General features: G+C 48.1%; 1 protein-coding gene across 1 annotated transcript in view; it reads left to right on the top strand.

The window, feature by feature from the left end:
- The first annotated feature begins 354 nt into the window (after window positions 1-354).
- Window positions 355-25,144, top strand: part of SPTAN1 (spectrin alpha, non-erythrocytic 1) — a 228,594-nt gene continuing 203,804 nt past the window's right edge. Inside the window, exons 1-3 of the mRNA XM_081898017.1 lie at window positions 355-480; window positions 15,954-16,193; window positions 21,608-21,733. Of these exons, the coding sequence (XP_081754143.1) occupies window positions 15,957-16,193; window positions 21,608-21,733 (363 nt within the window). The 5' untranslated portion in view covers window positions 355-480; window positions 15,954-15,956. The remainder of the gene's footprint in view (window positions 481-15,953; window positions 16,194-21,607; window positions 21,734-25,144) is intronic.

Below are 25,144 nucleotides of genomic sequence, written 5' to 3'. Positions count from 1 at the left end.
GTTATCCTTCCTCCCCCTGCAATGCAGAAAATAATAAGAATAAGAATAAGAATAATACTACGAATGGACTAACGTTATCATTCCTCCCCCTGCAATGCAGAAATCTCTAGTCACCCTCCCCGCCCCCCCCCCCCGGTCTGCCTTTTCCCAGCAAAATAGGAATATTCCCCAGCGCAATCAATGAGAGCCGAATGACAGCTCTGCAATAGCTCAACCCGGCCGAGGGGGCGGGGGGTGGGCGACTCCCGCCGCCGGCCAATCCCGCGCCGCCACGTCAGCTCAGCCGGGATCCGCCCTTCGCCCGGGATCGCCTCTGCAGCAGCTGCTTATCTCCCAGCCGCAGACGCCCCTGCGCAGAAGATCTTCCCCCTTGCGACGAATTTCAACCCCTGGTTTTCCCCTCCTTGCCTTTTCTTCTCCCCTAACCGACCGGATCCCCAGCAGATCCCCAGCAGATCCCGAGTGGGAAGCCCGGAAAAGGTGAGCTAATCCTCCTCCTCCTCTTCATCTCTCCCCATCCCCCAACAATGGCTTCCCTTTGTCTTCCGGCTGGGCGAGGCCAGGGCAGGGGATCGGGCCCTTTCCCGAAGGATCCTAGGCAGGTGATCTGCTCGTGGCGGGAGGGGGGTAGGGCGTTTCCCAAAGCATTTTTGCAGGGAATCCGCCCCTTCCCAATGGATTTCCGCAGGGAATCGGCCCGTGGGAGGAATCGGGCGTTTCCCAGAGCGTTTTTTGCAAGGAATCTGCCCATTGCAAAGACTCGGGCCCTTTCCCAAAGGAACTAGGCAGGGGATCTGCTCGTGGCGGCCGGGGGGGGGGTCGGCCCCTTCCCGAAGCATTTTTGGCAAGGGATCTTCTTTCTCCCAAAGCATTTCGGCAGGGAATCCGCCCTTTCCCAAAGGATTTCGGCAGGGGATCTGCTGATTGCAGGGGATCAGGCCCTTCCCAAAAGCTTTATTGGCAACGTTTGCCTTTTTTAAAGGAAATTTCCCTTAGTCTGAATAGGATTCCTCGCAAGAAAAGGGGAAAGTGGACAGCTAGGTTTCTGGCAGGGAATCTGCCCTTTCCCAAAGCCTTTTTGCAGGTGATCTGCTCATGGCAGGGGATCAGGCCCTTCCCAAAGCTTTTTGGCAGGGAATCTGCCCCTTTCAGGGAATCTTCCCATTGCACAGAATCTGTCCCTTCCCAAAGCTTTGCAAGGAATCTGCTTTTTCCCAAAGCGTTTTTGGCAAGGAATATACCCCTTCTAGAGAATCTGCCCTTTGCCAAAGGATTTTTGCAGGGAATCAACAGATTCCTATAGCTTGTTTGCAGGGAATCTGCCCTTTGCCAAAGCTTTTTTGGCAAGGAATCTACCCCTTCTAGGGAATCTTGCAAAAAGGCCCTTCTCAAAGCCTTTTTGCAAGAAATCTGCTTTTCCCAAAGCGTTTTTGCGGGGATCTGCTCATGGCAGGGGATTGGGCCCTTCCCAAAGCTTTTTGGCAGGGGATCTGCCCCTTGCAGGGAACCAGCCCATTGCACAGAATCTGCCCTTTCCCAAAGCTTTGCAAGGAATCTGCTTTTTCCCAAAGCCTTTTTCCAGGCGATCTGCTCATGGCAGGGGATCAGGCCCTTCCCAAAGCTTTTTTTGCAATGAATCTACCCCTTGCAGGGGATCTGCCCTTTCCCAAAGGGTTTTTTCAGCGAATCTGCCCCTTCCCAAAGGATCTTTGCAGGGAATTTGTCCATTGCACGGAATCTGCCCCTTCCCAGAGGATTTTTGCAGGGAATCTGCTCTTGGCAGGGAATCTGCCCTGTGCAAGTAATCTGCTCTTTCCCAAAGCTTTTTTTGCAGGGAATCTGCTCATGGCAGGGAATCTGCTCATGGCAGGGAATCTGCCCATTGCAAGGAATCTGCCCCTTTCAGCGAATCTTCCCTTTCCCAAATGATTTCTGCAGGGAACCTGCACTTTCCCCAAGGATTTTAGTAGGGAATCTGCCCCTTGCAAGGGATCTGACCCTTCCCAAACCATTATTGCAGGGGATCTGCTCAGGGCAGGGGATCGGGCCCTTCCCAAAGCTTTTTGCCAGGGGACCTGTCCCTTCACAGAGCATTTTTCCAGGGAATCTGCCCTTTGCAAGGGATCGGGCCCTTCCCAAAGCTTTTTTTGCAGGGAATCTGCTCAGGGCAGGGGTTCGGGCCCTTCACAAAGCTTTGCAAGGAATCTGCCCCTTCCCACAGCATTTTTTTGCAGGAAATCAGCCGCTTCCCACAGTATTTTTGCAGGGAATCCACACATTCCTATAGCTTGTTTGCAGGGGATCTGCCCCTTGCAGGGAATCTGCCCTTTCCCAAAGCATTCTTGCAAGTAATCTGCTTGTGGCAGGGCATCAGGCCCTTTCCCAAGGGATTTCTGCAGGGAATCTGCCCCTTGCGGGGGATCTGCCCTTTCCCAAAGCCTTTTTGACAAGGAATCTACCCCCTCCCCAAAGGATTTCTACAGGGATCCAACACATGGTTTGCAGGGAATCTGCCCTTTGCAAGGGATCTGCCCCTTCCCAAAGCATTATTGCAGGGGATCTACTCATGGCAGGGGATCGGGCCCTTTCCAAAGCTTTGCAGGGAATCTGCTTTTTCCCAAAGCCTTTTTGTAGGGGATCTGCCCCATGCAAGGAATCTGCCCCTTGCAGGCCCTCCCCAAAGCTTTTTTGGCAAGGAATCTACCCTTTCCGGAAGTGTTGCAAGGAATCTGATTTTTCCCAAAGCTTTTTTGCAAGGAACCTACCCCTTGTAGCGAACCTGCCCCTTCCCAAAGGATTTTTACTGGGAATCTTTCCTTTCCCAAAGCTTTGCAGGGAATCTGCCCTTTCCCAAAGGATCCTTGCAGGGAACCTGCTTTTTCCCAAAGCTTTTTATGGCAATCTGTCCTTTTCCAAAGGACTTTTGCAGGGAATCCACACATTCCTATAGCTTGTTTGCAGGGAATCTGCCCTTTCCCAAAGCTTTGCAAGGAATCTGCTTTTTCCCAAAGCCTTTTTTGCAGGGAATCTGCCCCATTTAAGCAATCTACCCCTTGCAGGGGATCTGCCCTTTCCCTAAGATTATTTTTGCAGGAAATCTGCCCCTTCCCAAAGCTTTGCATGGAATTTGCTTTTTTGGCAGGGAATCTGCTCATGGCAGGTGATCAGGCCCTTTTCCAAAGGATTTTTGCAGGGAATCAACACATTTCTATATCTTTTTTGCAGGGAATCTGCTCACTGCAGGGGATCTGCCCTGTGCAAGGAATCTTCCTATTGCATAGAATCTGCCCCTTCCCAAAGCTTTTTTTGCAGGGAATCTGCTCAGGGCAGGGGATCGGGCCGTTCACAAAGCTTTGCAAGGAATCTGCCCTTACCGGAAGCTTTGCAAGGGGATCTGCAGGGGATCTGCCCTTTCCCAAAGGATTATTGCAGGGAATCAGTCCTTTCCCAAAGGGTTTTTGCAGGGGACCTGCCCTTTCCCAAATCTTTTTTTTTGCAGGAATCTGCTCATGGCAGGGGATCGGGCCCCTCCCAAAGCTTTTTGGCAGAGGATCTGCTCAGGGCAGGGGATCTTCCCAAAGCATTTTTGCAGGGGATCTGCTCAGGGCAGGGGATCGGGCCCTTCCCAAAGCTTTGCAAGGAACCTGCTTTTTCCCAAAGCGTTTTTGCAGGGAATCTTTCCTTTCCCAAAGCTTGGCAAGGGATCCTCCCTTTCCCAGTGGATCTCTGCAAGGGACCCACCCTTTCCCCAAGTCTTTTTGCAGGGAAGAATCTTTCCTTCCCCAAAGCTTGGCAAGGGACCCCTCCTTTCCCAATGGATTTCTGCTGGGGATCATCCCTTTCCCAATGGATCTCTGCAGGGGATCCACCCTTTCCCCAAGTAGTTTTGCAGGGAATCTGCCAAAATCTGTCATTTACTTGTTTCCCTGACCTCCTCACGCCTCCCTTTTTTGTATTCTCGTTCATTTAGCTATTTCAGCAAATCCTTTCCATCTTTCTCAATTTTTGTTCTATAATTTATCTTAACACAATCTAACCTTGATTTTTTCCGCTTTGGCCAATTAACAATCTATTTTTAATAATAATTAAATTTATTTTACTTCATTCTTTATAACATTTCGGCTAAAGCCATATAACTTCATTCCAGCACCCTTCTCACATTCCTTAATTTGACAGTATTGCTGTAAATAAACTTTAAATTTTTTCCAATCCTCTTCCTCTCCTTTGCCTTGCCACTTCCTTTCATTGGCCCTCTCACTTCCTCTCGCTTCTCCTCATTTCCTTTCATTTGCCCTCTCACTTCCCCTTTTTTTCCTTTCATTGGCCCTCTCACTTCCTCTCGCTTCTCCTCATTTCCTTTCATTTGCCCTCTCACTTCCCCTTTTTTCCTTTCATTTGCCCTCTCACTTCCTCTCATTTCCTTTCCTTTCCTCTCTCTTTTCCTCTCGTTTCCCCTCATTTCCTCTTATTTGCCCTCCTTTCCTCTCTCCTTTGCCCTCTCACTTCCTTTCATTTGCTCTCTCGCTTCCCCTTTTTTCCTTTCATTTGCCCGCTTTTTTCCTCTCATTTCCTTTCCTTTGCCTTCTCACTTCCTCTCATTTCCTCTCTCTTTTCCTCTTGTTTCCCCTCATTTCCTCTTATTTGCCCTCTCATTTCCTTTCCTTTCCCCTCTCTTCCTCTTCTTTCCCCTCATTTCCTCTTATTTCCCCTCTCCTTTCCTTTCATTTGCCCTCTCACTTCCTCTCGCTTCTCCTCATTTCCTTTCATTTGCCCTCCCACTTCCTTTCATTTTCCTCTTTACCCTTGTTTCCTCTCTCTTTTCCTTTCATTTACCCTCTCGCTTCTCCTCATTTCCTTTCATTTGCCCTCTCACTTCCTATCATTTTCCTTCTCTTTTCCTCTTCTTTGCCCTCTCACTTCCTTTCATTTGCCCTCTTCCTTCCCCTTTTTCCTTTCATTTGCCCTTTTTTCCTCTCATTTCCTTTCCTTTGCCTTCTCACTTCCTCTCATTTCCTCTCTCTTTTCCTCTTGTTTCCCCTCATTTCCTCTTATTTGCCCTCTCATTTCCTTTCCTTTGCCCTCTCACTTCCTCTCGCTTCTCATTTCCTTTCCTTTGCCCTCTCACTTCCTTTCATTTTCCTTCTCTTTTCCTCTTATTTGCCCTCTCATTTCCTTTCCCCTCTTTTCCGCTTCTTTCCCCTCATTTCCTCTTATTTCCCCTCTCATTTCCTTTCATTTGCCCTCCCACTTCCTTTCATTTTCCTCTTTACCCTTGTTTCCTCTCTCTTTTCCTTTCATTTACCCTCTTGCTTCTCCTCATTTCCTTTCGTTTGCCCTCTTTTTTCCTCTCATTTCCTTTCCTTTGCCTTCTCACTTCCTCTCATTTCCTCTCTCTTTTCCTCTTATTTGCCCTCTCATTTCCTTTCCTTTCCCCTCTTTTCCGCTTCTTTCCCCTCATTTCCTCTTATTTCCCCTCTCATTTCCTTTCATTTGCCCTCTCGCTTCTCCTCATTTCCTTTCATTTGCCCTCCCACTTCCTTTCATTTTCCTCTTTACCCTTGTTTCCTCTCTCTTTTCCTTTCATTTACCCTCTCGCTTCTCCTCATTTCCTTTCATTTGCCCTCTCACTTCCTCTCGCTTCTCATTTCCTATCCTTTGCCCTCTCACTTCCTTTCATTTTCCTTTTCCTCTTCTTTGCCCTCTCATTTCCTTTCCTTTCCCCTCTTTTCCGCTTCTTTCCCCTCATTTCCTCTTCTTTCCCCTCTCATTTCCTTTCATTTGCCCTCCCACTTCCTTTCATTTTCCTCTTTAACCTTGTTTCCTCTCTCTTTTCCTTTCATTTGCCCTCTTCCTTCCCCTTTTTTCCTTTCATTTGCCCTCTTTTTCCCTCTCATTTCCTTTCCTTTGCCTTCTCACTTCCTCTCATTTCCTCTCTCTTTTCCTCTCGTTTCCCCTCATTTCCTCTTATTTGCCCACTCATTTCCTTTCCTTTCCCCTCTTTTCCACTTCTTTCCCCTCATTTCCTCTTATTTCCCTCTCATTTCCTTTCATTTGCCCTCTCACTTCCTCTCGCTTCTCCTCATTTCCTGTTTTTTGCCCTCTCACTTCCTTTCATTTTCCTTCTCTTTTCCTCTTTTTTGGCCTCATTTCCTTTCATTTTCCCTCTCACTCCCCCTTTTTTCCTTTCATTTGCACTCTTTTTTCCTCTCACTTCCTTTCCTTTGCCCTGTCACTTCCTCTCATTTCCTTTCCTTTCCTCTCTCTTTTCCTCTCGTTTCCCCTCATTTCCTCTTATTTGCCCTCTCATTTCCTTTCCTTTCCCCACTTTTATGCTTCTTTCCCCTCATTTCCTCTTATTTCCCCTCTCATTTCCTCTCGTTTCCCCTCCTTTCCACATTTCCATTGGGAGGAACGTTAGAAATTGATGGTAGGACCTCCATATTTTGACAGGAGAACCTCTTTGACTTCCAGACCATGGATCTCTCTGGGGTGAAGGTTCTGGAGAGGAAGTGAAGGGAAACAGGAGGAAGCGAGAGGGCAAAGGAAAGGAAATGAGAGTGCAAAGGAGAGGAAAAGAGAAGAAACGAGAGAAAGTGAGAGTAACAGGAAGAGAGTGGAAATGAAAGGAAGTGAGAGAGCAAATGAAAAGTGACAGGGCAAATGAAAGGAAGTGAGAGGAAATGAGGAAGTGAGAGGAAAAGAGGGCAAATGAAAGGAAATGAGAGGAAAAGAGAGGGCAAATGAGAGGAAGTGAGGGGAAATGAGGCAGTGAGGGAAAAGAGGAAAAGAGAGGGCAAATGAAAGGAAGTGAGAGAGCAAATAAAAGGAAATGAGGAAATGAAAGGAAAAGAGGGCAAATGAAGAAGTGAGGGCAAATAAGAGGAAAAGAGAAGGCAATTAAGAGGAAGTGAGAGGAAGAGAGGGCAAATGAGAGGAAGTAAGAGGGCAAATAAGAGGAAAAGAGAGGACAAATTAAAGGAAATGGGAGGGCAAATGAGAGGAAACGAGGAAAAATGAAAGGAAGTGAGAGAGCTAATGAAAGGAAGTGATGGGAAACAAGAGGAAGTGAGATGAAATGAGAGGAAAAGAGGGCAAATCAAAGGAAGTGAGAGGGCAAATAAGAGGAAATGAGAGGAAGTGAGAGGAAAAGAGGGCAAATAAGAGGAAGTGAGAGTGCAAATAAGAGGAAATGAGAGGGCAAATGAAAGGAAAAGAGGGCAAATGAAAGGAAGTGAGAGGGCAAATGAAAGGAAGTGAGGGGAAGCAAGAGGAAATGAGAGGAAACAAGGGAAATTAAAAGGAAGTAAGAGGAAAAGTGGGGACAAATGAAAGGAAGTGAGAGAGCAAATGAAAAGTGACAGGGCAAATGAAAGGAAGTGAGAGGAAATGAGGAAGTGAGAGGAAAAGAGGGCAAATGAAAGGAAATGAGAGGAAAAGAGAGGGCAAATGAGAGGAAGTGAGGGGAAATGAGGCAGTGAGGGAAAAGAGGAAAAGAGAGGGCAAATAAGAGGAAATGAGAGGGCAAATGAAAGGAAGTGAGAGAGCAAATAAAAGGAAATGAGGAAATGAAAGGAAAAGAGGGCAAATGAAGAAGTGAGGGCAAATAAGAGGAAAAGAGAAGGCAATTAAGAGGAAGTGAGAGGAAGAGAGGGCAAATGAGAGGAAGTAAGAGGGCAAATAAGAGGAAAAGAGAGGACAAATTAAAGGAAATGGGAGGGCAAATGAGAGGAAATGAGGAAAAATGAAAGGAAGTGAGAGAGCTAATGAAAGGAAGTGATGGGAAACAAGAGGAAGTGAGATGAAATGAGAGGAAAAGAGGGCAAATCAAAGGAAGTGAGAGGGCAAAAAAGAGGAAATGAGAGGAAGTGAGAGGAAAAGAGGGCAAATAAGAGGAAGTGAGAGTGCAAATAAGAGGAAATGAGAGGGCAAATGAAAGGAAAAGAGGGCAAATGAAAGGAAGTGAGAGGGCAAATGAAAGGAAGTGAGGGGAAGCAAGAGGAAATGAGAGGAAACAAGGGAAATTAAAAGGAAGTAAGAGGAAAAGTGGGGACAAATGAAAGGAAGTGAGAGGGCAAATGAAAGGAAAATAGGGGAAACGAGGAAGTGAAAGGAAAGGAGAGGAAAAGAGGCCAAAGGAAAGGGAATGAGAGGAAAAGTGAGGACAAATGAAAGGAAGTGAGAGAGCGAATAAGAGGACGAGAGGACAGATGGAACTCCATATTTTGAGGGGGAAATCCATGGTAGGACCTCCATCTTTTGACCCCAGACCCTCTCTTGCCTTCCAGACCATGGACCTCTCTATCCTTTGTCCTCTCACTTCCTCTCATTTCCCCTCTCACCTCCTTTAATTTTCCTCTCTTTCCCGCTCATTTCTTCTTATTTCTCCTCTCATTTCCTTTCCTTTGTCCTCTCACTTCCTCTCATTTCCCCTCTCACTTCCTTTAATTTTCCTCTCTTTCCCGCTCATTTCTTCTTATTTCTCCTCTCATTTCCTTTCCTTTGCCCTCTCACTTCCTCTCATTTCCCCTCTCACTTCCTTCCAGACCATGGAACTCTCTGGCGTGAAGGTTCTGGAGAGGGCCGAGGACATCCAGCAACGCCACCATTTCCTTTCCTTTGCCCTCTCACTTCCTCTCATTTCCCCTCTCTCTTCCTTTAATTTTCCTCTCTTTCCCGCTCATTTCCTCTTATTTCTCCACTCATTTCCTATCCTTTGTCCTCTCACTTCCTCTCATTTCCCCTCTCACTTCCTTTTTCCTCTTTCCCGCTCATTTCCTCTTATTTCTCCACTCATTTCCTTTCCTTTGCCCTCTCACTTCCTCTCATTTCCCCTCTCACTTCCTTTAATTTTCCTCTTTCCCGCTCATTTCTTCTTATTTCTCCTCTCATTTCCTTTCCTTTGCCCTCTCACTTCCTCTCATTTCCCCTCTCACTTCCTTTAATTTTCCTCTCTTTCCCGCTCATTTCCTCTTATTTCTCCTCTCATTTCCTTTCCTTTGCCCTCTCACTTCCTCTCATTTCCCCTCTCACTTCCTTTAATTTTCCTCTCTTTCCCGCTCATTTCCTCTTATTTCTCCTCTCATTTCCTTTCCTTTGCCCTCTCACTTCCCCTCATTTCCTCTTATTTCTCCTCTCATTTCCTTTCCTTTGCCCTCTCACTTCCCCTCATTTCCTCTTTTTCTTTATTTGCCCTCTCTTTCCCCCTTATTTGCACTCACTTCCTTTCATTTTCCCCTCTCACTTCCCCTCATTTCCTCTCTTTTCCTTTCCCCTCTCACTTCCTCTTGTTTGAAATCGATGGTAGGACCTCCATATTTTGACAGGAGAACCTCTTTGACTTCCAGACCATGGACCTCTCCGGGGTGAAGGTTCTGGAGAGGAAGTGAGGGGAAACAGGAGGAAGCGAGAGGGCAAAGGAAAGGAAATGCGAGTGCAAAGGAGAGGGCAAATGAAAGGACGTAAGAGGAAAAAGAGGGCAAATGAAAGGAAATGAGAGGAAACGAGGGCAAATGAAAGGAAGTGAGAGGAAAAAAAGAGAGGGCAAATGAGAGGAAGTGAGAGGGCAAATAAGAGGAAAAGAGAGGACAAATGAAAGGAAGTGAAGGGAAACAAGAGGAAGTGAGAGGAAAAGAGAGGGCAAATGAGAAGAAGTGAGAGGGCAAATAAGAGGAAATGAGGGCGAAAGAGGACAATGAAGTGAGAGGGCAAATAAGAGCAAATGTGAGAGCAAATGGAAGGAAGTGAGAGGGCAAATAGGAGGAAAAGAGAGGACAAATGAAAGGAAGTGAGGGCAAATGAAAGGAAGTGAGGGGAAGCAAGAGGAAATGAGAGGAAAAGAGGGCAAATTTCCTCTCACTTCCTTTCATTTGTTCTCTCTTTTCCTCTTGTTTCCTCTCCTTTTTTCCTCTCCTTTCCTCTTCTTTGTCCTCTCACTTCCCCTCACTTCCTCTCATTTCCTTTCATTTGCCCTCTCACTTCCTTTCATTTGCCCTCTTTCCTCTCTCACTACCTTTCATTTGCCCTCTCTTTTCCCCTCATTCCCTCTCATTTCCCCTCATTTCCTTTCCTTTGCCCCTCTCACTTCCTTTCATTTTCCTTCTTTTCCTCTTATTTGCCCTCTCACTTCCTTTCATTTGTTCTCTCTTTTCCTCTTGTTTCCTCTCCTTTTTTCCTCTCCTTTCCTCTTCTTTGTCCTCTCACTTCCCCTCACTTCCTCTCATTTCCTTTCATTTGCCCTCTCACTTCCTTTCATTTTCCCTTTCCTCTCTCACTACCTTTCATTTGCCCTCTCTTTCCCCCTCATTCCCTCTCATTTCCCCTCATTTCCTTTCCTTTGCCTCTCTCACTTCCTTTCATTTTCCTTCTTTTCCTCTTATTTGCCCTCTCACTTCCTTTCATTTGCCCTCTCTTTTCCTCTTGTTTCCTCTCCTTTTTTCCTCTTTTCCTCTCCTCTTCTTTGCCCTCTCACTTCATTTCATTTGCCCCTCTCTTTTCCTCTTATTTGCACTCACTTCCTTTCACTTTACCCTCTCACTTCCTTTCATTTTCCTCTTCTTTTCCCTCTCACTTCCTTTCCTTTGCCCCTCACTTCCTTTCATTTTCCTCTTCTTTTCCCTCTCACTTCCCTTCAATTGCCCTCTCACTTCCTCTCACTTCTCACTTCCTCTCACTTCCTCTCCTTTGCCCTCTCACTTCCTTTCCTTTGCCCTCTCTTTTCCTCTTGTTTCCTCTCCATTCCTCTGATTTGCCCTCTCATTTCCTTTCCTCTCTCTTTTCCTCTCACTTCCTCCCATTTCCCCACACTTCCTTTCCTTTGCCTTCTCTTTTCCCCTCGCTTCCCCTCATTTCCTCTTAACTGCGCTCTCACTTCCTTTCATTTGCTCTCTCACTTCCTTTCATTTGCCCTCTCTTTTCCCCTCGTTCCCTCTCATTTTCCCTCATTTCCTTTTCTTTGCCCCTCACTTCCTTTCATTTTCCTCTTCTTTGCCCTCTCACTTCCTTTCATTTGCCCTCCCACTTCTTCTTACTTCCTTTCATTTTCCTTCTTTTTTCCTCTTCTTTGCCCTCTCACTTCCTTTCATTTGCCCTCTCACTTCTTCTTACTTCCTTTCATTTTCCTTCTTTTTTCCTCTTCTTTGCCCCTCACTTCCTTTCATTTTCCTCTTCTTTGCCCTCTCACTTCCTTGCATTTGCCCTCTCACTTCTTCTTACTTCCTTTCATTTTCCTTCTTTTTTCCTCTTCTTTGCCCTCTCACTTCCTTTCCTTTGCCCTCTCGCTTCCCCTTTTTTCCTTTCATTTGTCATCTTTTTTCCTCTCACTTCCTTTCAGTTGCCCTCTCACTTCTTCTTACTTCCTTTCATTTTCCTTCTTTTTTCCTCTTCTTTGCCCTCTCACTTCCTTTCATTTGCCCTCTCGCTTCCCCTTTTTTCCTTTCATTTGCCATCTTTTTTCCTCTCACTTCCTTTCATTTGCCCTCTCACTTCTTCTTACTTCCTTTCATTTTCCTTCTTTTTTCCTCTTCTTTGCCCTCTCACTTCCTTTCCTTTGCCCTCTCGCTTCCCCTTTTTTCCTTTCATTTGTCATCGTTTTTCCTCTCACTTCCTTTCAGTTGCCCTCTCACTTCTTCTTACTTCCTTTCATTTTCCTTCTTTTTTCCTCTTCTTTGCCCCTCACTTCCTTTCATTTTCCTCTTCTTTGCCCTCTCACTTCCTTGCATTTGCCCTCTCACTTCTTCTTACTTCCTTTCATTTTCCTTCTTTTTTCCTCTTCTTTGCCCTCTCACTTCCTTTCCTTTGCCCTCTCGCTTCCCCTTTTTTCCTTTCATTTGTCATCTTTTTTCCTCTCACTTCCTTTCAGTTGCCCTCTCACTTCTTCTTACTTCCTTTCATTTTCCTTCTTTTTTCCTCTTCTTTGCCCTCTCACTTCCTTTCATTTGCCCTCTCGCTTCCCCTTTTTTCCTTTCATTTGCCATCTTTTTTCCTCTCACTTCCTTTCATTTGCCCTCTCACTTCTTCTTACTTCCTTTCATTTTCCTTCTTTTTTCCTCTTCTTTGCCCTCTCACTTCCTTTCCTTTGCCCTCTCGCTTCCCCTTTTTTCCTTTCATTTGTCATCTTTTTTCCTCTCACTTCCTTTCATTTGCCCTCTCACTTCTTCTTACTTCCTTTCATTTTCCTTCTTTTTTCCTCTTCTTTGCCCTCTCACTTCCTTTCCTTTGCCCTCTCGCTTCCCCTTTTTTCCTTTCATTTGTCATCTTTTTTCCTCTCACTTCCTTTCAGTTGCCCTCTCACTTCTTCTTACTTCCTTTCATTTTCCTTCTTTTTTCCTCTTCTTTGCCCTCTCACTTCCTTTCATTTGCCCTCTCACTTCCTCTCACTTCCTTTCCTTTGCCCCTCTCACTTCCTCTCGTTTCCTCTCGTTTCCTCTTACTTGCCCTCTCACGTCTTTTCCTTTGCCCCCGCTTTTCCTCTCGTTTCCATATTTCCATGGGAAATTGATGGTAGGACCTCCATCTTTTGAGGGAAAAGCCCTTGGAATCTATTATGGGATCTATTATGGGATCTTGATTATGGGATCTATTGTGGGATCTTGAATCTCAAATGGTGGGATCTGGACAGGGAATTATAGAGTCTTTGAGCTGGAAGGGATCCATTTTGACGGAGAAGCTCTTGGAAATCCATGGCAGGACCTCCGTCTTTTGAGGGAGAAGCCCTTGGAATCTTGACTGGGATCTATTATGGGATCTGGATTATGGGATCTATTGTGGGATCTTGATTCTCAAATGGTGGGATCTGGACAGGGAGTTATAGAGTCTTTGAGCTGGAAGGGATCCATTTTGATGGAGAAGCTCTTGGAAACCCATGGTAGGACCTCCGTCTTTTGATGGAGAAGCTCTGGTAGGACCTCCATCTTTTGATGGAGAAGCTCTGGTAGGACCTCCATCTTTTGGTGGAGAACCTCTTGGAAACCCATGGTAGGACCTCCGTCTTTTGATGGAGAAGCTCTGGTAGGACCTCCATCTTTTGATGGAGAAGCTCTGGTAGGACCTCCATCTTTTGGTGGAGAACCTCTTGGAAACCCATGGTAGGACCTCCATCTTTTGATGGAGAAGCTCTGGTAGGACCTCCATCTTTTGATGGAGAAGCTCTGGTAGGACCTCCATCTTTTGGTGGAGAACCTCTTGGAAACCCATGGTAGGACCTCCGTCTTTTGATGGAGAAGCTCTGGTAGGACCTCCATCTTTTGGTGGAGAACCTCTTGGAAACCCATGGTAGGACCTCCATCTTTTGATGGAGAAGCTCTGGTAGGACCTCCATCTTTTGATGGAGAAGCTCTGGTAGGACTGCCGTCTTTTGGTGGAGAACCTCTTGGAAACCCATGGTAGGACCTCCATCTTTTGATGGAGAAGCTCTGGTAGGACCTCCATCTTTTGATGGAGAAGCTCTGGTAGGACCTCCATCTTTTGATGGAGAAGCTCTGGTAGGACCTCCGTCTTTTGGTGGAGAACCTCTTGGAAACCCATGGTAGGACCTCCATCTTTTGATGGAGAAGCTCTTGGAAATCCATGGTAGGACCTCCATCTTTTGATGGAGAAGCTCTGGTAGGACCTCCATCTTTTGGTGGAGAACCTCTTGGAAACCCATGGTAGGACCTCCGTCTTTTGATGGAGAAGCTCTGGTAGGACCTCCATCTTTTGATGGAGAAGCTCTGGTAGGACCTCCGTCTTTTGGTGGAGAACCTCTTGGAAACCCATGGTAGGACCTCCATCTTTTGATGGAGAAGCTCTTGGAAATCCATGGTAGGACCTCCATCTTTTGATGGAGAAGCTCTGGTAGGACCTCCATCTTTTGGTGGAGAACCTCTTGGAAACCCATGGTAGGACCTCCGTCTTTTGATGGAGAAGCTCTGGTAGGACCTCCATCTTTTGATGGAGAAGCTCTGGTAGGACCTCCATCTTTTGGTGGAGAACCTCTTGGAAACCCATGGTAGGACCTCCATCTTTTGATGGAGAAGCTCTGGTAGGACCTCCGTCTTTTGATGGAGAAGCTCTGGTAGGACCTCCGTCTTTTGATGGAGAAGCTCTGGTAGGACCTCCATCTTTTGGTGGAGAAGCTCTGGTAGGACCTCCATCTTTTGATGGAGAAGCTCTGGTAGGACCTCCATCTTTTGATGGAGAAGCTCTGGTAGGACCTCCATCTTTTGGTGCAGAACCTCTTGGAAACCCATGGTAGGACCTCCATCTTTTGATGGAGAAGCTCTGGTAGGACCTTCGTCGTTTGATGGAGAAGCTCTGGTAGGACCTCCATCTTTTGGTGGAGAAGCTCTTGGAAATCCATGGTAGGACCTCCATCTTTTGATGGAGAAGCTCTGGTAGGACCTCCATCTTTTGATGGAGAACCTCTTGGAAACCCATGGTAGGACCTCCGTCTTTTGATGGAGAAGCTCTGGTAGGACCTCCATCTTTTGATGGAGAAGCTCTGGTAGGACCTCCATCTTTTGGTGGAGAAGCTCTTGGAAACCCATGGTAGGACCTCCGTCTTTTGATGGAGAAGCTCTGGTAGGACCTCCATCTTTTGATGGAGAAGCTCTGGTAGGACCTCCGTCTTTTGATGGAGAAGCTCTTGGAAATCCATGGTAGGACCTCCATCTTTTGATGGAGAAGCTCTGGTAGGACCTCCATCTTTTGATGGAGAAGCTCTGGTAGGACCTCCATCTTTTGGTGGAGAACCTCTTGGAAACCCATGGTAGGACCTCCATCTTTTGATGGAGAAGCTCTGGTAGGACCTCCGTCTTTTGATGGAGAAGCTCTGGTAGGACCTCCATCTTTTGATGGAGAAGCTCTGGTAGGACCTCCATCTTTTGATGGAGAAGCTCTGGTAGGACCTCCATCTTTTGATGGAGAAGCTCTGGTAGGACCTCCATCTTTTGGTGGAGAAGCTCTTGGAAACCCATGGTAGGACCTCCATCTTTTGAGGGAGAAGCTCTGGTAGGACCTCCGTCTTTTGGTGGAGAAGTTCTGGTAGGACCTCCGTCTTTTGATGGAGAAGCTCTTGGAAACCCATGGTAGGACCTCCGTCTTTTGATGGAGAAGCTCTGGTAGGACCTCCATCTTTTGATGGAGAAGCTCTGGTAGGACCTCCATCTTTTGGTGGAGAACCTCTTGGAAACCCATGGTAGGACCTCCGTCTTTTGATGGAGAAGCTCTGGTAGGACCTCCATCTTTTGATGGAGAAGCTCTGGTAGGACCTCCGTCTTTTGGTGGAGAACCTCTTGGAAACCCATGGTAGGACCTCCGTCTTTTGATGGAGAAGCTCTGGTAGGACCTCCATCTTTTGATGGAGAAGCTCTGGTAGGACCTCCATCTTTTGATGGAGAAGCTCTGGTAGGACCTCCAACCTTTGGTGGAGAACCTCTTGGAAACCCATGGTAGGACCTCCGTCTTTTGATGGAGAAGCTCTGGTAGGACCTCCATCTTTTGGTGGAGAAGCTATTGGAAACCCATGGTAGGACCTCCGTCTTTTGATGGAGAAGCTCTGGTAGGACCTCCATCTTTTGATGGAGAAGCTCTGGTAGGACCTCCATCTTTTGGTGGAGAACCTCTTGGAAACCCATGGTAGGACCTCCGTCTTTTGATGGAGAAGCTCTGGTAGGACCTCCATCTTTTGGTGGAGAACCTCTTGGAAACCCATGGCAGGACCTCCATCTTTTGATGGAGAAGCTCTTGGAAATCCATGGTAGGACCTCCATCTTTTGATGGAGAAGCTCTGGTAGGACCTCCGTCTTTTGATGGAGAAGCTCTGGTAGGACCTCCATCTTTTGATGGAGAAGCTCTGGTAGGACCTCCATCTTTTGATGGAGAAGCTCTGGTAGGACCTCCATCTTTTGGTGGAGAAGCTCTTGGAAACCCATGGTAGGACCTCCACCTTTTGACCCCGGACCCTCTTTCCCTTCCAGACCATGGATCTCTCCGGGGTGAAGGTCCTGGAGACGGCGGAGGACATCCAGGAGCGGCGCCAGCAGGTCCTGGACCGCTACCACCGCTTCAAGGAGTTGTCCACCCTGCGGCGCCAGAAGCTGGAGGACTCCTACCGCTTCCAGTTCTTCCAGCGCGACGCCGACGAGTTGGAGAAGTGGATCCAGGAGAAGCTCCAGGTGGCTTCGGACGAGAGCTACAAGGATCCCACCAACCTGCAGGTAAGGGGATCCCGGGGGTCATCTAGCCGGACCCACCAGAGTGCCGGAATCAGGAGCGAGAATTCAAGAATCTTGACTGGGATCTGTGATGGGATCTTGATTATGGGATCTTGACTGGGATCTATGATGGGATCTGGACGGAGAGATCCAGGGTGGTTGAGCTGGAAGGGGATCCCTGGGTTCTCTAGTCTGACCCACCAGAAGGCAGAGCTCTGGAGCGAGAATGGGAGAATCTTGACTGGGATCTATTATGGGATCTGGCTTGTGGGGTCTTGACTGGGATCTTGATTATGGGATCTATCATGGGATCTTGACTCTCAAATTGTGGGATCTGGACAGAGAATTATAGAGTCTTTGAGCTGGAAGGGATCCATGGGTCATCTAGTCTGACCCACCAGAATGCCGGAATCTCGAGCGAGAATTTGAGGATCTCGACTGGGATCTATTATGGGATCTTGCTTATGGGATCTCGACTGGGATCTATGATGGGATCTTGATTATGGGATCTTGACTGGGATCTATGATGGGATCTGGACGGAGAGATCCAGGGTGGTTGAGCTGGAAGGGGATCCCTGGGTTCTCTAGTCTGACCCACCAGAAGGCAGAGATCTGGAGCGAGAATGGGAGAATATTGACTGGGATCTATTATGGGATCTTGCTTGTGGGGTCTTGACTGGGATCTATTATGGGATCTTGGTTGTGGGATCTATTATGGGATCTTGACTCTCAAATTGTGGGATCTGGACAGAGAATTATAGAGTCTTTGAGCTGGAAGGGATCCATGGGTCATCTAGTCTGACCCACCAGAATGCCGGAATCTCGAGTGAGAATTTGAGCATCTCGACTGGGATCTATTATGGGATCTTGCTTATGGGATCTCGACTGGGATCTATGATGGGATCTTGATTATGGAATCTTGACTGGGATCTATGATGGGATTTGGACGGAGAGATCCAGGGTGGTTGAGCTGGAAGGGGATCCCTGGGTTCTCTAGTCTGACCCACCAGAAGGCAGAGATCTGGAGCGAGAATGGGAGAATATTGACTGGGATCTATTATGGGATCTTGCTTGTGGGGTCTTGACTGGGATCTATTATGGGATCTTGGTTGTGGGATCTATTATGGGATCTTGACTCTCAAATTGTGGGATCTGGACAGATAATTATAGAGTCTTTGAGCTGGAAGGGATCCATGGGTCATCTAGTCTGACCCACCAGAATGCCGGAATCTCGAGTGAGAATTTGAGCATCTCGACTGGGATCTATTATGGGATCTTGCTTATGGGATCTCGACTGGGATCTATTATGGGATCTTGATTATGGAATCTTGACTGGGATCTATTATGGGATTTGGACGGGGAGATCCAGGGTGGTTGAGCTGGAAGGGATCCCTGGGTTCTCTAGTCTGACCCACCAGAAGGCAGAGCTCTGGAGCGAGAATTTGAGGATCTCGACTGGGATCTATGATGGGATCTTGATTATGGGATCTTGACTAGGATCTATGATGGGATCTGGACGGAGAGATCCAGGGTGGTTGAGCTGGAAGGGGATCCCTGGGTTCTTTAGTCTGACCCACCAGAAGGCAGAAATCTGGAGCGAGAATGGGAGAATCTTGACTGGGATATTGCTTGTGGGGTCTTGACTGGGATCTATTATGGGATCTTGATTATGGGATCTATCATGGGATCTTGACTCTCAAATTGTGGGATCTGGACAGAGAATTATAGAGTCTTTGAGCTGGAAGGGATCCATGGGTCATCTAGTCTGACCCACCAGAATGCCGGAATCTCGAGCAAGAATTTGAGGGTCTCGACTGGGATCTATTATGGGATCTTGCTTATGGGATCTCGACTGGGATCTATGATGGGATCTTGATTATGGAATCTTGACTGGGATCTATTATGAGATTTGGCCGGAGAGATCCAGGGTGGTTGAGCTGGAAGGGATCCCTGGGTTCTCTAGTCTGACCCACCAGAAGGCAGAGATCTGGAGCGAGAATGGGAGAATCTTGACTGGGATCTATTATGGGATCTTGCTTGTGGGGTCTTGACTGGGATCTATTATGGGATCTTGGTTGTGGGATCTATTATGGGATCTTGACTCTCAAATTGTGGGATCTGGACAGAGAATTATAGAGTCTTTGAGCTGGAAGGGATCCATGGGTCATCTAGTCTGACCCACCAGAATGCCGGAATCTCGAGTGAGAATTTGAGGATCTCGACTGGGATCTATTATGGGATCTTGCTTATGGGATCTTGACTGGGATCTATGATGGGATCTTGATTATGGAATCTTGACTGGGATCTATGATGGGATTTGGACGGAGAGATCCAGGGTGGTTGAGCTGGAAGGGATCCCTGGGTCCTCTAGTCTGACCCACAAGAAGGCAGACATCTGGAGCGAGAATGGGAGAATCTCAACAGATCTATTATGGGATCTCCACTGGGATCTATTATGGGATCTGGACGAAGAATTAGAGAGTCCTTGAGCTGGAAGGGATCCATGGGTCATCTAGTCTGACCCACCAGAATGCAGAAAACGAGCGAGAATTGGAGAATCTCGACTGGGATCTATTATGGGATCTTGATTCTCAAATTATGGGATCTGGCCGGAGAATTTGAGAGTCTTTGAGAATTAGAGAATCTTGACCAAAAATCATAGCATTATGACCAAGAATTCTAGAATCTCGACCGAGATTGAGAATTATGGAATCTCAATTGAGAATTATGGAATCTCAATTGAGAATTATGGAATCTCAATTGAGAATTATGGAATCTCAATTGAGAATTATGGAATCTCAATTGAGAATTATGGAATCTCAATTGAGAATTATGGAATCTCAATTGAGAATTATGGAATCTTGACTGAGATTTATTGAATCTCGACCGAGAATTATGGAATCTTGACCAAGAATTATGGAATTTTGACCTAAAATCATAGAATTTTGACCAAGAATGACAGAACATCGAGCTAGAATTAAAGAATCTCAACTGAGAATCTTAGAATTTTGACTAATTCTAGAATCTCGACTGAGATTTATAGAATCTTGACTGAGATTTATAGAATCTCGACTGAGAATTCTGGAATCTCGAGTGAAAATTATGTAATCTCAACCAAGAATTCTAGAATCTCAACTAAGAATTCCAGAATCTCAACTGAGAATTCCAGAATCTTGACCGAGGATTCCAGAATCTCGACTGAGAATTACGGAATCTCAACTGAGATTTATAGAATCTCGACCGAGAATTCTGGAATCTTGACCAAGAATTATGGAATTTTGACTGAAAATTATAGAATTTTGACCAAGAACAATAGAATCTTGAGCGAGAATTATAGAATCTTGACTGAGAATTATGGGATCTTGACGGAGAATTATTGAATCTCAACTGAGATTTATAGAATCTCCAGTGAGAAATAGAATCTCAACCGAGAATTATGGAATTTTGACCAAAAATCATAGAAATTGGACAAAGAATTATAGAATCTCGGTTGAGATTCTATTTCTCACTGGAGTCGAGATTCTATAATTCTCGCTCAAGATTCTATTACTCTTGGTTAAAATTCTATGATTTTCGGTCGAAATTCCATAATTCTCAGTCAAGATTCCATAATTCTCGGTCAAGATTCACTAAATCTCTGTTGAGATTCTATAAATCTCAGTTGAGATTCTATAATTCTCGGTCAAGATTCTCAACTGAATCTTCACTGAGAATTATGGAATTTTGACCAAGAATTATGGAATCTCGACTGAGAATTATGGGATCTTGACGGAGAATTATGGGATCTTGACGGAGAATTATGGGATCTTGACGGAGAATTATAGAATCTCAACTGAGATTTATAGAATCTCCAGTGAGAAATAGAATCTCAACCGGGAATTATGGAATTTTGACCAAAAATCATAGAATTTTGACAAGAATGATAGAATCTCGAATGAGAATTCTAGAATCTCAACCGAGAATTATGGAATTTTGACTGAGAATCATGGAATCTTGACCGAGAATCATAGAATCTCAACTGAGATTTATAGGATTTCAACTGAGATTGATTGAATCTTGACCGAGAATTATGGAATCTTGACTGAGAATTATGGAATTTTGACCAAAAATCATAGGATTTTGACTAAAAATCATAGGATTTTGACTAAAAATCATAGGATTTTGACCAAAATTCTGGGATTTTGCCCCCAAATCATAGAATCTCGACCGCCAATCATATCCCTCGAGTCTCACGGGACCCCGGGGTCATCTAGTCTGACCCACCCAATCTCCGCCCCTTTTCCAGGGCAATAGAATAATAGAATCTCAACCGAGAATTACAGAATCTCAACCGAGAATTATGGAATTTTGACAAGAATTATAGAATCTCGACCGAGAATTCTAGAATCTCAGCTGAGAATTACAGAATCTCAACCGAGAATTATGGAATTTTGACTGAGAATTATATAATCTTGACCGAAAATCATAGAATTTCAACCAAGAATTATATAATCTCAACCGAGAATTATGGAATCTCAACTGAGAATCATAGAATTTTGACAAAAAATTACAGAATCTCGACCAAGAATAATAGAATCTCGACCGAGATTTATAGAATCTCAACTGAGTATCATAGAATTTTAACCAAGAATTATAGAATCTAGACTTGAGATTTCTAGAATCTCGACTGAGAAATTGAATCTCAACCGAGAATTATGGAATATTGACCCCAAAAATCATAGAATTTTGACCAAAAATCATAGAATTTGGACAAAGAATTCTGAGGATTATGGAATTTTGACCAAAAATTCTAGAATCTTGACCAAGAATTATGGAATCTCAACGGGAAATTCCAGAATCTCAACCGAGAATTTTGACTAAGAATGATGGAAATTTGACCAAAATTATGGAGTTATGACCAAAATTATGGAATTTTGACCAAAAATCATAGAATTTTGACCAAAAATCATAGAATTTAGACAAAGAATTCTAGAATCTTGACTGAGGATTATGGAATTTGGACCAAAAATTCTAGAATCTTGACCAAGAATTATGGAATCTCAACGGAAAATTCCAGAATCTCAACCGAGAATTTTGACTAAGAATTATGGACCAAAATTTGACCAAAATCATGGAATTTTGACTAAGAGTTATGGAATTTTGACTAAGAATTATGGAATTCTGACCAAAATTATGGAATTCTGACCAAAATTATGGGATTTTGATCAAAATTATGGGATTTTGATCAAAAATCATAGAATTTTGACTAAAAATCATAGAATTTTGACTAAAAATCATAGAATTTTGACCAATTTGACCAAAATTCTGGGATTTTGCCCCAAAATCATAGAATCTTGACCGCCAATCATATCCCTCGAGTCTCACGGGACCCCGGGGTCATCTAGTCTGACCCGCCCCAATCTCCGCCCCTTTTCCAGGGCAAGCTCCAGAAACACCAGGCCTTTGAGGCCGAAGTCCAGGCCAACGCCGGCGCCATTGTCAAACTGGACGAGACTGGGAACCAGATGATGAATGAGGGGCACTTCGCCAGTGAAACCATCCGGGTGAGGATTTGACCCCGTTTCCCCCCAACGTTTTGCCCCAAAATGTTGGATGGGGTGGTACAAGGAGGCGGAGTCAGGGAAGGAGAGGAGTCAGGGAGGGAGAGGGGGTGGAGTCAGTGAATGAGAGGCGGGGCCAGGAAGGAGAGGTGGGGTCAGGGAGGGAGAGGAGGTGGAGCCAGGGAAGGAAAGGAGGTGGAGTCAGGGAGGGAGAGGCGGGGCCAGGAAGAGAGGTGGAGTCAGGGAGGGAGGAGGTGGGGTCAGGGAGGGAGAGGCGGGGCCAGAGGGAGAGAAGGTGGAGTCAGGGAGAGGCGGAGTCAGGGAGGGAGAGGAGATGGAGGCAGGGAAGGAAAGGAGGTGGAGTCAGGGAGGGAGAGGCGGGACCAGGAAGAGAGGTGGGGTCAGGGAGGGAGGAGGTGGAGTCAGGGAGGGAGAGGCGGGGCCAGAGGGAGAGAAGGCGGAGTCAGGGAGAGGCGGAGTCAGGGAGGGAGAGGAGATGGAGCCAGGGAAGGAAAGGAGGTGGAGTCAGGGAGGGAGAGGCGGGGCCAGGGAGGGGGAGGAGGTGAAGTCTGGGAGAGTCGGAGTCAGGAAGAGGAGGCGGGGTCAGGGAAGGAGTGGAGTCAGGGAGGGAAAGGAGGCGGAGTCAGGGAGGGAGAGGCGGGGCCAGAGAAGGAGAGAAGGCGGAGTCAGGGAGAGGCGGAGAGAGGGAGGAAGAGGGGGCGGAGTTGGAATTAGAGGCGGGGCCAGGAAGAGAGGTGGAGTCAGGGAGGGAGGAGGTGGGGTCAGGGAGGGAGAGGCGGGGCCAGAGGGAGAGAAGGTGGAGTCAGGGAGAGGCGGAGTCAGGGAGGGAGAGGAGATGGAGGCAGGGAAGGAAAGGAGGTGGAGTCAGGGAGGGAGAGGCGGGACCAGGAAGAGAGGTGGGGTCAGGGAGGGAGGAGGTGGAGTCAGGGAGGGAGAGGCGGGGCCAGAGGGAGAGAAGGCGGAGTCAGGGAGAGGCGGAGTCAGGGAGGGAGAGGAGATGGAGCCAGGGAAGGAAAGGAGGTGGAGTCAGGGAGGGAGAGGCGGGGCCAGGGAGGGGGAGGAGGTGAAGTCTGGGAGAGTCGGAGTCAGGAAGAGGAGGCGGGGTCAGGGAAGGAGTGGAGTCAGGGAGGGAAAGGAGGCGGAGTCAGGGAGGGAGAGGCGGGGCCAGAGAAGGAGAGAAGGCGGAGTCAGGGAGAGGCGGAGAGAGGGAGGAAGAGGGGGCGGAGTTGGAATTAGAGGCGGGGCCAGGGAAGGAGAGGAGGCGAAGTTGGGGAGGGAGAGGAGGCGGAGTCGGGGAGGGAGAGGCGAGGCCAGAGAAAGAGAGAAGGCGGAGTCAGGGAGGAAGAGGAGGTGGAGTCAGGGAGGGAAAGGAGGTGGAGTCAGGGAGGGAGGGAGAGGAATCGGAGGGAAAGGAGGGAAAGGAAGTGGAGTCAGGGAGGGAGAGGCAGAGTCAGGGAGGGAGAGGAGGTGGAGTCAGGGAGTGGTGGAGTCGGGGAGGGAGGGGAGGTGGAGTCGGAAGAAGAGGCGGAGTCAGGCAAGGAGAGGAGGCGGAGTCAGGGAAGGAGAGGAGTTAGGGAGGGAAAGGAGGCGGGGCCAGAGAAGGAGAGAAGGCGGAGTCAGGGAGAGGCGAAGTTAGGGAGGGAGAGGAGGCGGAGTCAGGGAGGGAGAGGCGAGGCCAGAGAAGGAGAGAAGGCGGAGTCAGGGAGGAAGAGGAGGTGGAGTCAGGGAGGAAGAGGAGGTGGAGTCAGGGAGGGAAAGGAGGTGGAGTCAGGGAGGGAGGGAAAGGAAGTGGAGTCAGGGAGGGAGAGGCGGGGTCAGGGTGGGAGAGGAGGCGGAGTCAGGGAGGAAGAGGAGGTGGAGTCAGGGAGGGAAAGGAGGTGGAGTCAGGGAGGGAGGGAGAGGAGTCGGAGGGAAAGGAGGGAAAGGAAGTGGAGTCATGGAGGGAGAGGCGGGGTCAGGGTGGGAGAGGAGGCGGAGTCAGGGAGGGGAAAGAGGCGGAGTCAGGGAGGGAGAGGAGGTGGAGTCAGGGAGAGGGGGAGTCGGGGAGGGAGGGGAGGTGGAGTCAGGGAAGGAGAAGAGGCGGAGTCAGGCAAGGAGAGGAGTTAGGGAGGGAAAGGAGGTGGAGTCAGGGAGGGAGAGGAGGCGGAGGCGGAATTAGAGGCGGGGTCAGGGAGGGAGAGGAGGCGGAGTCAGGGAGGGAGGAGGTGGAGAGAGGGAGGGAGAGGAGGCGGAGTCAGGGAGGGTGAGGAGGTGGAGTCAGGGAATGAGAGGCGGGGCCAGGAAGGAGAGGTGGGGTCCGGGAGGGGAGGGGAAGGAGGCGGAGTCAGGGAAGGAGTCAGGGAGGGAAAGGCGGAGTCAGGGAGGGAGGAGGAGGCGGAGTCAGGGAAGGAGTCAGGGAGGGAGGAGGCGGAGTCGGAATGAGAGGCGGGGCCAGGGAGGGAGAGGAGGCGGAGTTATGGAAGGAGAGGAGTCAGAGAGGGAAAGGAAGTGGAGTCAGGGAGGGAAAGGAGGCGGAGTCAGGGAGAGAAAGGCGGAGTCAGGGAAGGAGTCAGGGAGGGAAAGGCGGGGTCAGCGTGGGAGAGGAGGCGGAGTCAGGGAGAGAAAGGAGGTGGAGTCAGGGAGAGAAAGGAGGTGGAGTCAGGGAGAAAAAGGAGGTGGAGTCAGGGATGGGAAGGAGGTGGAGTCAGGGACTGAGGAGGAGGCGGAGTCAGGAAAGGAGTCAGGGAGGGAGGAGGCGGAGTCAGGGAATGAGAGGCGGGGCCAGGGAGGGAGAGGAGGCGGAGTTATGGAAGGAGAGGAGGGAAAGGAGGAGTCAGGGAGGGAAAGGAGGCGGAGTCAGGGAGAGAAAGGTGGAGTCAGGGAAGGAGTCAGGGAGGGAAAGGCGGGGTCAGGGTGGGAGAGGAGGCGGAGTCAGGGAGAGAAAGGAGGTGGAGTCAGGGAGAGGCGGAGTCAGGGAGAAAGGAGGTGGAGTCAGGGATGGGAAGGAGGCGGAGTCAGGGAGGGAGGAGGAGGCGGAGTCAGGGAGGGAAAGGCGGATTCAGGGAGGGAGGAGGAGGCGGAGTCAGGGAGTGGCGGAGTCAGTGAAGGAGAGGAGGTGAAATCTGCATTTCCCGGACAATTCCCGGGAAAGCTCCCGGGGATTCTGGGAGTTGTAGTTTCCCCGACGCCGCGAATCTTGGGCGCCACAATTGGGGGGTGTCCTGCCCCCCGGCCCCCCTAACCTCTTGTGTTTCGCGCTCCAGTCTTTCACGCCCTACCGGACAGCCCAGCGCCCCATCGTCACCGTCGTCCAAGTGGGGGCGCACCTGCGAGTAGGTGGAGCGTTGCCTCGCTGTGAGGGTGCCGGCCTGGTTTTGTTCTCTCGTTTCCTCTCGTTTGCCCTATTCCTCTCGT

Source organism: Podarcis melisellensis (genome assembly GCF_964234715.1).
Source record: "Podarcis melisellensis genome assembly, chromosome: Z".
Taxonomy (NCBI): Eukaryota; Metazoa; Chordata; class Lepidosauria; order Squamata; family Lacertidae; genus Podarcis; species Podarcis melisellensis.
This window is presented reverse-complemented; position numbering and strand designations above follow the sequence as displayed.